The sequence below is a fragment of the Ceratotherium simum genome, chromosome 2 (assembly GCF_057802395.1).
Source record: "Ceratotherium simum simum isolate JZ-2026a chromosome 2, ASM5780239v1, whole genome shotgun sequence".
In the NCBI taxonomy this organism is placed as follows: Eukaryota; Metazoa; Chordata; class Mammalia; order Perissodactyla; family Rhinocerotidae; genus Ceratotherium; species Ceratotherium simum.
In genome coordinates this window covers 94,504,493-94,520,753 of record NC_141901.1, presented here as the reverse complement: position 1 = coordinate 94,520,753, position 16,261 = coordinate 94,504,493, and the positions used below count along the sequence as shown (strand labels likewise).

The following is a 16,261-nucleotide window of genomic DNA, read 5'->3' as shown; positions in this document are numbered from 1 at the left end:
CCAGTGATTTCTATGTAATGGGGGCATTTAAATGCACACACTTTCACTTTTCAGCTGACATCTTTCAGATCATTTTTCACTTACTGAATCATTTCTTAAATTAATTGTAAAAATTTATTTAAATACCTGAAAACTGTTTATGTCCACTTCTCTGTAGAGTGTAATAAGCTTAGTGGGCATTTGGAAGCTACCTGGGGGTAAATGTAGGATGCAAGATCACAAGATTAAATGAACAAATATACGTGAAAGAAAACTTACCAGAAGAGTCGCAGGCACATGGTGTATATTAGCTGAAAGCTAGTTGAATCTAGGACAGGAGAAATCGTTCTATCAAAAAGAATGTGTGTGCCGAAGTCATCTGATAGATAGTCCTCCAACCAGATATGTTGCTGAGGGCACAGCGAGCAGCGTGGTCGTTTACTCTGAGCTCTTCCCGCCACCGATTTTTAAGCTAATATATTGACATGATGTGGTGAAGACTCTGAGGAAAAGATGTTAGGAAAGCAGTGTGAAAACCAGATGGAGACACTCGGGGACAGTAATCACAGGGTTAGGTTGTTTCAGCATACCAGCAACGCCACAAACCAAGGGACCCTAAGATCGTCCTACCACCACCACCCTCGCACCCCGAGCTTGTCCCCTCTAATGTGAGAACCTGGCTCTGCCACTCCTATGATTCTAAATATTTGTGATTTTTGATAGTTAGTATAGGAGAGTGAGCTGTTATTGCTACTTTAGGAACGGTGAGCATGTTTCTAAATATACATAAGTATAAAGAGAGATTGGACCTGAAAACATCTTCTGGGCTTCAGAATCCTTGCCCTCTTCTAGTTCACCGTGTGTGCCTGTATTTCACAGATGCCATACGCAGTACATTATCTCCAGAACCAGATAAGTAAGAAAAAACCTTCTGAAACCAGTCAGTGCCATGATAAAATTGGCAAATGCTCTGTCCATCTTTAGATGTTTCCAGCCAATCAGGCATTTATATAGCTACACTTAATTCAGATACACAAAGAGAAATAGAGCCTACAGCAGTTAATGATATATATCAGAATATTTCATTTACGCTATGGTTCTTAGGCTACAAAAGCATCAATCTTTACAGTAACAGAAATAGAGGAAATTCCAAGGGGTAAGCTATTTATACCAATGGCTTATGTTGGCTTTCTGATTTCTATTTCTTTTGAGGAATTTTAAGCTAAAGTTGTTTTTCACTTGTTCTGTTCATCCATCTGTGAATATATATCAATGAATTGTAACTCATTTGATATCTCCTATCATGAATTTTGAATAATTTCCTGGTACACACTACATAGTCAAATTACTCAATAAATGAACGAAATGAATGAATGGATGGATGAATGAATGAATTATGTATATCTATGTCTATGTATAACATAAACCTATCTGAAGATTACTCCTCTCCAAAGCAAAGCTTCAGCAGCATAGAAAATACAGGTTTTCATTGCTCACAAAAGATCCTACTGTCTAGACAAAACACAATTTCAGTCCAGTCCTCGCCTTGGTCCTTGATTTTTATATGGAAATATAAGTATAATGTGGGCCAGGACAAGGCAGAGCACCAGAAAAGAAGGGGGGATGATGCAGAGGTTAAGGCACAGGAACAGGATGTTAATTTCTATTCTTATCCTGACAAGAGACCATGCTGATAGGGCAAAGAATGAACAGCACCCAGGTTTTAGTTGTTGATTTGGCATCTGTACAAGTTAGAATATTGGTAGAGCTGCTTCACCAGAGACCAAAATAGTAACGGCTTAAACAAAATAAGTGGTTTACTTCTCTCCCATATAAAAGTCAAAGCTGGTAGGCGGTTCAGGTGGGTAATAGAGCCCTACTCCAGAGGTCATTCAAGAACCCAGGAACTTTCTATATTATTGCTCCCCCTTTCCAAAGGTGCTGCTGCCCTACCACCATCAATGACCTCCAAGTGCCAGCCTTGGGGTGGAGGAAAGAGAAAATACAAGGCCAGTGGTTTCATTTAAGGGTTTAACTCAGAAGTTGCACACATGACTGCCACTCAGATCCCACTGGCCATAATTTAATCATGTGGCCACATTAGCTGAAGGGGAGTCTGGGAAATGTAGTCTTTGGCTGGATAGACATGTAACCAGCTAAAACTCAGGGTTCTGTTACTAAAAAACAAAGGGGCAAGTGGATATTGGTGGGCATTGACAGTTTCAGCCACTGCGTCTTAAATAATCTTAGATTACTTTTGGGAGTTCATTAGAAAATGAAATTTTTTTCCCATTTACCTTCAAATTATTCTCAGAACTGATTGAGTCTAGGAAATTTCCTCTTGAAAGTTTTTAATCACTAATTTGTAAACACCAGTGATGCTGTGCTACCTGCTAGTCAGCAGCAGGTTGAACAGAAACAGATTTCATTAAAATGCCAACTTGTTTGGTTGGGACAGACCGTTACAACAGTAATAGTGCTGCCTCTGTCTCACAAAGTTCACTGCTTTTTGAGGCAGGCTGTTCCATTGTTGAAAGAAAAGTATTGGGGCCGGTCTGGTGGCACAAGCAGTTAAGTGCGCGTGCTCTGCTGCGGCGGCCCGGGGTTCCCCAGTTCGGATCCCGGGCGTCCACCAACGCACTGCTTGTCAAGCCATGCTGTGGTGGCGTCCCATATAAAGTAGAGGAAGATGGGCATGGATATTAGCCCAGGGCCAGTCTTCCTCAGCAAAAAAAAAGGAGGATTGGCAGATGTTAGCTCAGGGCCGATCTTCCTCACACACACACAAAAAAGTATTAAACGCAAATGCTGTGTAACGCTTGTCCTTGATTGTATTGTGCTGTTTAGAGGATGAACAAAGGACAAAGCCGCTCCTTTTCCCAATGGATGTTCCGTGAAGCAGACTGAATCCAACGCCGAGATTAGTGTGCAGGATGTTTATTAAGGAGTGACCCCAGCTCAACACCTGTGGGGTGGGGTGGGCAGAGGGAGAAGTTAAGCTGTTCTACATTCCCCACAGCAACCTGAGCTGATAGCATGGGAAACTCTGAGCTAGAAGGACCCTTCAGAGTTGTTCTGAGTTTGGCTGAGGTGAATGACCTTTATGCTACATCAGTCAGTGCTCCCATATGGGCAGGCTAAGAAGGGGCGGGGTGGCTCCCTGCGGCTGAGGCAGCGCCTGAGGTGGTGAGAGTTGAAGGCTGTCTGCCAATAGCACTCGCAGCAGCTGGTGCGAGAAGCCCTTCTGAAGAGGAATTGATGTGGTACACTTTGGTGTCCACCACACAACCCCTGTACCTGACAGAGGGCCTTTTATACATCATTGCTGTTCAGTAAATGCTTGTGTGAGCACATGAGGAGTGAACAGACATGTGAGCGGGCCAGGCTGAGGACAGAGCACTGTGGCCTGTCACCACCCTCCAGTTTTACATCCATCCACTGATAACACACTTCAGCCTCCCACGTTCACTGTACAATGATTCACCTAGCTGTGCTCTCATCCTGGCCACATATTTCCTTTTTGTGTAAACCAGTGATGGAAACATGATTAAACACAACGCTGAATTTGAGAGACAAGGAATGTCGACGCTTTGCCTGGATCTACCAGACCAGATCTACCCAGAAAGAGGGATGGGGTTAGTTTGCCGTAAGTCTTTCTTTGTCCTGGCACCTAGGGTTATCAACTTCTTTTCCAAGTGCTTTCTGGCCATCTGTTTAAATAATTTGTCCTAGAATTTTGAGTTAATAGGAGGCAGCTGTGTAGTAACAGAAAGAGCCTAGCACGTGGATTCAGGCAGGCCTGCACACCACGTCCAGGTCTGCTGTGTTCTCCCTGTGTAAACTTACATAAGCCCTGTAACTGTTCTGAGCCTCTATTTCCTCTTCTGTAAAGTGAGGATAATACCAGTCCCTACAGATTTTTTTTGCAGATTATTGTCCATCTCTGGCGGGTCAAATCCTCTTTGGCTCTTTGTCCCCTGTGCTTCGCACAGTGCGTGGCACACATGGGCACTCAGATAGTTATTCAGTAAATGACTGATGAACAAAGCATACGGATGGTCCTAGCACCAGTACCTGGTGCATAAGTAGTACTTTGCAGTTGCTCGTTTCTTCATTACTAGTTGTGTTGGTCAGGGTTCCCCAGAGAAACAGAACCAACAAGATCTGTTGTGAGAAATTGGTTCACATGCTTATGGAGGCTGAGAACCCTCACTATATGCCATCTGCAAACTGGAGACCCAGGGAAGCTGGTGGTGTAGTTCAGTCCGAGTCCCAAGGCCTGAGAACCAGGGGAGCTGATGGTGTAAATCCCAGTCTGAGGTCAGGAGAAGACAAGATGAGATGTCACAGCTCAAACAGTGAGGCAGAAAAAGAGGGTGAATTCCTCCTTCCTCTGCCTTTTGTTCTATCCAGGCCCCTGGATTGGATGATGCCCACCCACAAAGGGGAGGGCCATCTCTTCACTAAATTCACCAGTTCAGATGCTAATCTCATTCAGAAACAACCTCACAGGCGCACCCAGCAATAACATTTAATCTAGGTACCCTGTGGTCAGTCGAGTGACCCATAAAATCAACCATCACGCTACTCTATATATATTTTTTTGATGTAAATTTTTCTCCCTTATTGAGAGTCACGGCTTGGCTTCCCCATTTCCAGTCACCTGCCCTAAGAGCTCTCTGTGTTTTCATGTTCTGGATTGTCATATATCTTCGTCTCAAGGCTTGAATGCAGTTAAAGCGGTTTGGGGACCTCTTGCCTATCTTAGATTTTAATTCTGAACCAAATCTGATCTATCTTTCCGAAGAACTCTTTTAAGTCAGTTTTTTTCATACTGGACATTTTGAATGATATTTCTTTAACACAAATAGAAACTTTGTACTTATCCCCTGCAGGAAATGGCATCTAGTGGGAAAGTTGTTGGAATCTGATAGACCTGAACTCAGCCTCTTGCCAACAGTACTGCTTAGGCAAGTTTCTTAAACCTATTTGAGTCTCAGTTTCCTCTTGTCTAAAATGGGAATACTGAATACCTCCCTTCAAGGTGGTTGTTGGAATGACGATCTCTTTCTGTGAGTACAACATAAAGGTCATTCCCCATAAGGAGGCGAGAGAAACAGAGATACAAGATGAGTAGTTCTGCTATTTGCCTCCTCTTATAACCATACTCCCTACGTTCACAGTAGAAGCAAACTGCCATTACATCTTCCAAGAATGGCTTTGTTCTTAAAAAGTAAAGTTGTTTTCTGAAAGGGGCAAGATTGAACTATAAGGAAATATACCTTTACAGAAACAACAAAATGAGAATTCGACGTAGAAGTGAATACAATTCCATTTAAGATAATTTGAGGGAGATGGAAGTAGACACTTATTCCAGTGATATCACAATTACTCAAACAACTGGGCTCTACCTATTAACTGGGTTGCCTTGGGCAAGTTCCAAAACTTATGCCTTGGTTTCTTCACCTATAAATGAAGATGATTCCCATACCTACTTCATAGGGTTTTGTGAAGGTTGAATGAGTTAATGTATATAAAGTGTTCATTATTGATACTACAGTCAGAGAGTATTTCATTGTCAAAATTATCTGCAAAGCCTAGGGCACATTTTTAAAAATGTCATTGATAGTGATAAGTCAGGAGACCTAAATAGCCAAAAGTCATTTAGAAGCAAGACCAGTAATTACCCCATGCATGAAACTGGGAAAATTAATCAAAGAACTTTTTTGTGATGCCTGTGAACTGGTTTTGGAGGTAATTCCAGAGCATTCCTAAATTGTTTTGAGCAACATCAAAATCCCCTGAAAAAGTATGGTGCTTCTTCAAGAGACTGTATTGAAAGCTAACATTCACAATGGGATCTTGGATTGTGCATCCCCACTAAATTTATTTTGTGGAGAATTGACATCGTTTCCCACCCTCCTTCAAATCAATTCACCAAATATTTGGTAAGCACCTTCCATGTAGCAGGCACTGAAAGCTAATATCAGAAATATTGGACAGACTTCGCCCGACCTTCTTGATAACACTCTGCCTACAAATTTATGAGAAAACAGTGTGTAACTGGTGTTGCTAGCAGCACACAGAAGCTGAACTTCTATTTGTGGTCCAAACCCCTGCCTGTCTTCACTTCCATTTCCTGATTGAAGATATGGTCTTCCGCAGTCAGCTTCCCCTCTGGCCTCCATTTCAGAGTCTCTTGGCTTCCTCACTCCTCCCAGGGTCTCTGATGTGGACGTCTCCATTTCTCCAGAACCCACAGGGGGCGCTATCTCTGACACATCTTCAGTGTGTGCTTTGCTCACTGGGTACTTTGAAACCTGTGGCTTCTGTAGCTGTCATGGAAGTGAGAAGACAACCGCTGTGGTTTAATTCTTGCTGCGGTATCGTCTTTCCCTTTTCTCATATGCTGCCATTGATTACTTTTGTTCTTTGGTGAGCCAAGAATCACTGCTGGCTTACCTTGAGAAGTTGTCCTTAACTACAAGCGTTTGGTTCTGTACTGATTAGGAATGTTTGCTCTAGAGTAAGTCAGAACTAAGTTTGCATTCTGGCTCTGCACTCATTATCCACATGACCCCGAGCAAGTTACTTAAACCTTTAAGCCTCAGTCAAGGCTTAATCAAGTGTAAAATGAGGTTAATAATACTACTACTTTGTAGGATCCTCTAAGAATTAAGGAAGTAATGCATGGAAAGTGCTTAGTACTTTGTAAGTAAATTCATGTATGTAAGACAGATGCTTAGTAAATGATAGCTGTTATTAATCAGAACAACAACAGCGTGTCTCATGGTGAGGACTCGTAAACATCCTTTAAGTTCACGGACCACTCTGAGAACTTGCATTGGTGATGGTGTTGGTGGTGGCAGCTGTGAAAATTTGAGTGCAGGCTGTGTGTCAGATGCCTCACCTTATTAACTCATTATCCACACAACAATAAGATAGGTACTATTATTATCCCCATTGTACAGATGAGAAAATTGAGGCACAGATGGATTAATTAACTCCCTCAAGGTGTCACAACCAGTAACTGAAGTTGTTGAGATTTAAACCCACAAGGTCCAATTTCTAAGTCAGAACTCTTAACCGCTATGTTAAACTACTTTTGATGAAAGCTATTGGCTCTCTTTCCAGGGTAAAAAAATGAACAGTTCATTAGTTCATCCAGAACATTTTACACATAATTTCTGAGTACTCAGAAAATCTTTGAAGGCTATCACTTTGAGGTTCCTAAAGGGCCATGATCCCAGCTTAGAAGCCCATCCGCCAGGCTCTCCTCCTGGTCAATCTGCAGACACTCCCTTCCATGGGACTTCAGAGTGTTGTTCCATGGGACAAGACAGCAAGGCCGAGCTGGCAGGTCAGCCAGGCTTAATTGCTCCTATGCCATATGTGATTTCTAGTTTATTAAAATTCTCTCATTTTATATTAAGACTTCATGCACCTTTGTTTTAAATGTTAGGGAATGACACCTCATTTTTATATGACTCATATATTTCAGCTCTCTAATCAGTCAATCAGCAAGTATTTTTTCTGTGGATGGTTCATTATAACAATGGTTTGTGTTTTGTAAGTGCCCAGTCATGATCAGAAAGATGGAATGAGCAGCTGCACTACTGAGCAGACAGGGAGGTGGTGATAGGCCCATTTTACAGAGGAAACCAACTCAGGAATGTCAAGAGGCTGCGGAAGGTTTGAGGGCCAGGACTTGAACTCCAGCATCTGCCTCCTTCCTGCCTAGTCAAAAACACAGCATGTTTTCTCATCTACAAAGTAAGGGTCTATGATTCAACTCTCTTTAAGATCCCTCTCAGCTTTAATACTCTGCTGTATGTTCTGGCCTAATAGTCTCCGTGGAAGCTCTCTGTTTTAGGGGCAGGTTGGGGAGATGGCAAGGGGCCCAAGAAAGAGAACGTGTCTTTGAAGCATCCTGCAGAAGCAGGACGAGCACAGGCTCTGAGTCTGTGCCTTATTATCTGTGTGTCCATGGGAAAGTGCCTTAACTCGGAGCCTCAGAGCCCAAGTCTGTAAATGGGCACAAGAATATCTACCTTCTCAGGACTGATGGAAAGATGACATGAGATAACGTTGCAAAATGCCCACTTTGGTGCCTGTCACCCAGGTAAGTATCAGTTTCCTTTTCAGCTCCGCTTTCCTTTTCCTTAAGTTAAGAGACTTGTGGGAGGCAGAAAGAAAATAAAAATAGCGAGGGAGGACTTGAGCAAAGTCAGGAGAAGGGGGCTGATAGAGATGATGTGAGAGTGGGAGTCCATCTCTCCTGGCATGTGTGCTGGTGCCTCCTCCCCTTCCCCTGTGAGATTCAGTGATACAAGGAATTAAAGAATTTGACATGCAGTTATGAAGGGGCAATGAGTTTCATCTTGTGCCTGGAGATTTACAATCCGTGATGGAGTTATTGAATCAAAAAGTACGAGGAGGGGGAGATAGCTTCGAACAGGAGGCAGTCTGGTGCTGTTTGCCTATTCCAGGTGGCCCACCCACCCTCCCACCCCCAAATTAGCCTGCCATAGCACAAAATCCGTGAATTTGCTGCTGCTTGGTAACACCACCCCCTTTCCTATCCTCACTTTGGCAGAGGGTTCAGCACCCCATTGAGTTCAGTGAAAACAAAGAGTCATCAGCCGAGGCGGAGAACTTCAGTCTCCTACACACTGGCATTTGCTCCTGGTGGAAACGCAGCACGGTGCAAGGGGAGGCTAAAGACTGCATGCATTCTGATGCTAAGTGCTCAGCCCAGCCCTCAAGTGCAGCGAGATGGAGGGAAGAGGCTCAGCTTGGGTTCTACTCACAAGGAGAGCTTCATGGAGCAAACGTGATTTGGGTCCGGTCTAGACCAGGGATATCAAGCATGCGGCATGTAAGCCCCAGCTTCCCCACGTCCAAACCCTCAGTAGACATTGCGACTAGATCCTAGATCCTAGATCCCAGATGTAGTCTGAGAAGCCCTCTCTAGACAGAGCTGCAGGCAGCCTGACCCAAATCATCCAGAGTTGGCACATGAGATGTAACTCTTCTTTTCCAGGCCTCATAGAGGAGAATAGATGGGGAAATTGGTGGGACCTTCCTTTTTCAAAATATATTATTCGTTTTCCAAATTATAATGAGCCATGGACTGTCTGCAGAAGAATTAGTTTCATATCTGACATGTATTTGTTCTTTCCTTAAGTATTAATTATTTTTTTTAGGGAATTCTCTGTTGGTTCCTTTTCCTGACCTTTAAAATAAATATCATTTTTTCAAACCTTTCATGCCCACCCTATACTGCTAAGAAGAAATCCCTGGGTTGTTGTATGTTTTGATCTCCTTGAAAATGGGCAGAATCTGAATTCAGTCTGGATCACCTTTGTCATTATTTCTTCAATTAATGATGGCTGTACCCTCTGAGTACATGGTATTTTGCTTCCCTTGTGAGGTGTAAGAGCTGGAATTTCCTTGCGTAACTCCAGATTCTTCAATCGTGTTTTACTGTCTCAGACAACTTGATCTGATTGGGGGTTCCAGAAACATGATCCCTGGGATTAGAGACCTTGAACCCTCAATTTCTGTTACCAACTTAAAATCTGATTGAATGAGACAATATACCCACAATCCTGACATGCAAAAATGTCAAGATTTCCTCAGAGGTAGCAAATTCTTGAATTATATGCTTTTAATTACAATGCTAATTATAATCAAAAGGCTAATTTTTGTATCTTTAAGGTCTTCTGGTTGTGTTAGTCCTACTGGCATAGAGTTTAGAATTTAAAAGTATTTTTATTAGTTAATGGCCATAATCAGTGTAGAATTTACAAGCTCTGTAAAGAAACAATTTGGAAAATAAGTTTTAACAGAAGCATAATTTGTGAGCAATTCAGTAAGTGTTGGGTTTATGACAACGAATCCTGCACCCAGAAGTTGTAGGTTCTTACTCCTTCCTTAACAAGGCCTTTCCTCGAGAGCCTACAACATTGAATGACACGTAGTACGTACTTAGAAAACACTTGTTGGTTGGTTGGATGGATGGATGCTCTTTACTGTGGGAAATTATATGGAACTAGTGTTTAGCTGTAATATAAAGCAATTTATATCCCTCATATTATTTTATAAAGAAAGCAAATTTATGGTTCTCAATTTCTTTGATCTTCCCCCCTTCAATTCAACTAAGTTTCTTTCTCCATTCTTGGATGGCTGAACAATAGGAGCAGTAATTCTGTTTCTTCTCTCACAGTTTGCAGGCTCTTTTAAAAGTTTCTTCCTGTGTTCTTCTTTTCTGTGGATGCTAGTTTTTTGTCATAATTCTCTTCTCCTAGTCCTGCACACATCCCAGCCAGGGGTCTGTTTTCTCATCTAATGTCTCAGGTTTCAGTCCTTCAGCGGTCCTTGAGGATAAAGGAGTAGATGCTTTGTTGTCTTTCTTATACTAACATTTTAATTTTTGTATTAAAGAGTGTCTATAAATGTATGAATAACAGTATAGAAATAACAGTATAGGAAAAAAGTATCTATCCCTTTGTCCTTGGAAGAGAATTTTTTAGTACCAGAAATAATCTACAGCAATGAATGTGATTTTTAATTGTTTCAGGAAAAAAACCTTAAGAGTGTGAATCACCCACATTAATTATGCCAGAAAATGTTTCCTCGGAGGCAGGGGGAAATTTTATTTCTAAACAGAATGAAGGTGAGATTTCCTCCGTCTCTTGTGTCTGTCTGAAGGACGGCCCCTCACTGCCCACGGGTCTCAGGAAGTCTTGTTTTGAATCAGCTCCCGGCACCGTGGTGGGACAGAGCCGTGCGCGCCAGCCGGAGCAGCTTGTCCTGATGCGGCCACAGAGAGGGGAGGCGAGACCCACTGCCTCGTTCTGTTTTGCCCAGTTGAAACTCCCTTTCCACCTCCTAACCTATTTGAAGTCCACCTTTATTTCATTTTATTGTTTTAACATGATACATGGGGAATCAAAATGAGCTTCTGAAGAGTAACGGAAAACGACAGCATATGTCACATGCAGGCGGTTTCTGATGTTATTTCATCTATGCCTCTTCTCAGCAACCAACATGCTAACCATCCACACCTGAGAACTCCGGACGAGTAACGGCCTTAAGCTGCACTGGAACAGAGTAAAACCAAAGTCTTTCCAGTGGCCTTCAAGACCCCCGTGGTGGGGACACCCCCAGCCTCTAGACTAACGCCTGCCACTCCTCCTGCTCACTCCCTCCTCCCTGGCTCCCTGGTTCCCTGGATCTGCCCTCTGCCCCAGAGAGCTGCACTGTGAGCCCCTCACCAGCTTCAGGTGTTTCTCAGTCACTTCCCCAGCGAGGCTACCCTGACTGCCTCATTCAGAATCACAGAACTCGCTACCCGGCTTCCCAAACGCCTTCATTTGCTCTGCTTTTTAAAGTTGCATTTATCATCTTCTAGAATACTAAATACTTTGCTTACTTATTATATTTATTATCTATCTCCTTCCCCTACTCCCAAAAATAAGCTCATTGGAGCTTTTCTGCCTATTGTTCCTATTGTTTCATTCACTCATCCGCCTGGAATAGTGTGTGGTCTTTATTAGGTGCTCAGTTATCTGTTAATGGTTTAATAAATAAGTAAATAATCCTTCTCCTTGTGAATACCTGACTAGTCACAAGTAACTGATAGGAAGGGGTTATATTTATAATAAAATCACATTAGTTAAAATATAAAGATTCAAAACACAGCCATCCTATTTTTAGGTTAAACAATTGTAGACTCTTAAAAGCTCATAGATTAGACCTGGCTTTTTTTATCTTGATCCCACTCTATGAAGCTTGATGCCGAAAATCCCCACAGCAGCTCAGTTCCTTGTTAAGGGGGCCGGGGTGTATTTAGAGCACAAAACCTCCATGGAAGGACCACTGCGACTGTGGTGTGTATTTTCTCCACTCACCTCTGTCAGCTTTGGCTCTGGCTCTTAAACAGAATTCAGTTTTAAATGTTGCCGATCTCTAGCCCCTCGTGCAGAAATGTTGGCTTCAACAAGACCTAACTTGAATGACTACTCTCATTAGAAAGTGATTTGGGGCAATAACAGCCAGAGAGAGATTCTCCATCTGCAGAGGCAGGGGTCGGTGGGTTCCTTGGAAGGCTGTGGATCGTATGGGTGAGCTGCCTTTCAACAAGGCTTGCAAGTCAGAGAATTATGTTTTCTCAGGCTAAGGAACAGGAAAACCTTTGCACTTAGAGACCATTCCATGGTTATATTTTAGGTATATATTTTGTCCAATCCCAAAATTCAGTTACTCTGTTTCTGTGTACAAGTGCACCTGGGGCTATACATCTCTTTTCCAGTTCTCTTGTTATCTTTTCTGTAATAAAAATCAACTCTGATGCTATTAGCTCATTTTAAATCAAGAAATATCTTTGTTTTCCCCAAAGGCGAATTGTCTTGTCATGTTGTTTGTTTAATATTCTGAAGAAACCCTTAAACCAGGAAGCCATAGTCTAGGTGTTGGTAGCTGCTAACAATCGAGGTAAACAATGTATTGAATAAAGATGGTTTAATCATCATGTAGCCCGGAGTGGGAAAGTGTGTGTGTGCGCGCGGACATGAGGGGGGGGGCCTTATCATTTGTGTGTTCATGTTTATTCTTCTGATTCTAATTAAATAAATAAAATGCATTTAATTCTAGAAAAAGAGACATTTACCTTATAATCAAAGGTTAATTTCAAGGCCTGAAACCATGCCTAGAAACACAAGCTCACTCTCTGAAAAGCTAGTTCCCTGAGACCTGCTATGATGGACAGGTGTGATCTATTTAACTCTTTCCATTGGAAAGATTATTTTCTAGGCTCTGTGATCTGTGAACTTTTAGTTCTATTGTTTCTAGATCCCACTGCCGATAAGGCACTGAAAATGGGTTCAGTTTAGGGGACTTGGGCTGTGCCATGAGCCCACCCCTGATCCGGCTGTCTGGAGTTAGATGAGCTGGGATCCAGTCCCACCTCTGCTCCTTTGTAACCACGTGACCTTGGAACTCATCTGAGCCTCCTTTTGCTCATTGCTAAATTAGAGATAATAATGACCCCAACTACATAAGGTAAAACAATAATAGTAAATTCTCAATAAATGTTAGCTGTCAATATCATCCTTGTCTTTTAATCCTCGCAACAATTCTACCAGGTAACAACCATCCTTACTTTACAAATTATGGAGTCAAGACACCATGTAACTTGTTCAAAGGCATCCAGAAAATTAGAGGTTAAGCTAATTTAAATATACAAAAGCTCATGCTACTCCTTTCAGGACAATTCTTTTGAAGCTCTTTGATTGTAATCCAAAATTTCTTTTTGTCTGAGATTGAGGACCTGGACCTTAATAATTTTGATTTTTCTGTGTTAGTTACTAAGGGTCTGGATCTGAAAGCAGCACCAAGGATGTGGGCCCTATCTTGGCCCTCAGTTTTTCTGAAGCATTAGTTTTTTGCTATAGGAGAAAATTCCATCCTGGAGATCTGATCATGTAGCTGTACAGGAATGTTTGTGCAAAGCTGTGCCACTTCCTTGGAACCTTTGTAACATGTGCTAGCACCTGAGGTCACTAATGGGCAGAGAGATCAACAGTTAAGTAGGAGCAAAGTGAAACATTCATAGGAGCTGGTGAAGGAGCCATTACAACCAGGGCCACATCCCTTGGGCTGTGTACAATTCAGCCTTATTTCAGAGAGAATTCATCTTTCTATATGTTAAACGACACTGTGCTTCAAACATTTGTATAATGTCTTAATGATCCCCAAAAGGGGAATTTGTGAATGTGCTTTGAGTGCCTACTGTGTGCCTAACACTATGTTTGGGACCAGAGAGAGTCTGTTCATAACCATCACTGTGAGCTAATAACCTGGTGGAAGTACCTAAATAATACAGAACAAAGTAAGAACTGCAAAAAATATACTAGCAATGTGTACCTTTGTTTTCCCTGAGGCTGACAAATCCCAGGCAAATAGAAAGGCCTTCAATGTGGGTTAATTATTTTGAACAAAAGGAATGTGCTGTGATCAAACAACAGAAGAGAACAATTTACTCTGACTGGGGCGCCTGGGGAAGGCCTCATGGAAGAAATGTTACTGGCCTCGGAGAATGAGTAAGATTGTAAATGAGGGAGAGGGAGAAGGCATCGAAGGTGGAAGAAGCAGCTGGAGCAGAAGGCAGGGAAGCGTGTGAGTGTACTGCCCATTCCGGAGAAGTCCAGGAGCATCTGCAGCTAAGTGTGGGTTTCATACAGACAGCGGTGCAAGATGAGGGCGTGAGGGTAAGCTGGAGCCCATTGGGAAGGCAGTAAGTGATGTAGAATGGAGCTTGCTTTCTATTTTCTTAATAATATTGAGGTTTTTGAAGGGCAGAGTAATACATTCACTTCGCTATCTTTGGAAAATAGTTCTAGGGATAGCACAAAGGATGGGTTTAGGAGATGAAACTGGAAATAGGACTGTCGGCGAGGAAGCGCATGTGGGAGGCTGACGAGTACTACTGTCAGCAGGAGACGAGGCCCTCACCAAGACAGTTACTGAGGAAATAAAAGAGCATTCCGGGGCTCAGGGACCGCCCACCAGGAAAATAATTTGTAATTGTCCGTGGGAAGTGGGGGGAAATGAAGATGGGATGAAAGAACCGTTGGTTCTAGCCAGGGTGTCTTGGGAGAAGATGATAGGTATGATAGGTACTGGGTTCTCTGTGTTGGGGAAGAGGGAGAATCCCCCTCCGCCCTTTCCCTCAAGGTTCTTGTGGCTGGACAAATAATTAAAAAGACAGGTTAGCAGGAGAAAATAATACCAAATTTAATAACACGTATACATGGGAGGAACCAGGGAAACTGAGTTTCTCAACACAATAGCAGAGATTCTCGTCTTAAATACTATCTTCAGCTAAAGACAAAGGAGGATGTTGGGGGTGGGGAGGGAGACGGAAATTACAGTCATCAAGGGTATACAGCTTTAAGTCTTCTCCTTCCATACTGAAAAGAATTTTCACGGATAAGGCCATCCCCACCTTCCCAATACAGAGAGGGAGATATCTTTACAATTGGAGATTTCCCTTATAAATGTAAATGTTTGTCTGGCAACTCCTTGCAAGGCCACCTAGAGAATGTGGCCAGGAAGAGACAGAATTTTTGATAAGAGGGGCTTGTTGGTGCCTTTCCTATTGTAACATCTATTTTACATTATATTACAGCCATCATATGACAGTAACTCCTTCCTGGAACAGGTCTTCTATGTTAAATTCTTTAGGCAATTAGTGGGAGTCAAACATCGTCAGAGAAAATAATCAAGGTAAAGAGATATATTTCAAGGTGACCAATTTTGATCTCCCACACCTGACAAGATTGGAGATTTTCTGGAAAATCTCACATTTTAGTTTCATGGCCAAACTTGGCTGCAATGCATTCCTGGCATTTTCCAACTCCTTTCAATATTACAAAACATAATTTTCTATTTTCAAGGCACAAATATACTTGGTAAATGTAAACCGCTCAAAGGAGCTTAGAATGTGCTCACATGGAGCCACACCTCTGCCCTTTACAGCCGGAACTTGAAGGGGAGGCAGAACTTCACCCCCTTAGAATTCAGCTGGGACTCTTTAATAACAAAAAGATTATCAAGAAAAAAACCAACAGAAATTTATTAACATGTCATGGAAAAATGGGAATCACAGAGACGGCTTTATAATTCCGGGTTAAATTAACGGGAAAGGGGAGGAGATGTAGGCTTCTTAGGGGAGACTGCGTGATTTTAGGAAAGATGGATGGGCCCCTAGAAGAAGAGCTGGGAAGCATGCTAGTTTGTGACAAAATTTGTCTGGGTGTGGCGTCCACTGTGGTCTCCCCTCACCTGATAAGTCCCACCTCTCTAACGTAAGAAACTCCTCGGGAGGGGCTTTATAACAATTGAGTTCCTTTTGGAGGATTTATCTTTTGGCAGATGAGGGGAGTTAAGAGAAAGCCTCTGCCTGCATTTCCTGTTTTTCAAGTGCTCACCACTCCAAATAATCCATATGCCAAAGTGGCCTATTTGGGGTGGTATATTCTGCTCCACTTCAAACTAAAGCCAGCAGCCTAGGAATGACCATATCAGACACCCATAGGAAGCGTTTATAAGAGCAATGCCTTGGAATGCTGCTTTAAGTAAGGTTTTTCTGAGCCTTGAGCTGTTTCTTCTTGAAAATACACTTCACCTCTCATTTTGTCTTTATTTTTCCTCCTCATGCCTACGCTTTTAGAGGAAAAGTCCGGTAAGAAAGAACAAGTCCTTTCCACATTTTGGC

General features: G+C 42.4%; 1 protein-coding gene across 1 annotated transcript in view; it reads left to right on the top strand.

Annotated features, from left to right (window-relative positions):
• Positions 1–16,261, top strand: part of SGIP1 (SH3GL interacting endocytic adaptor 1) — a 199,492-nt gene that overhangs the window by 99,940 nt on the left and 83,291 nt on the right. The window contains exon 7 of the mRNA XM_087449314.1: positions 16,217–16,228. Coding sequence (XP_087305440.1) covers positions 16,217–16,228 — 12 coding nt within the window. The remainder of the gene's footprint in view (positions 1–16,216; positions 16,229–16,261) is intronic.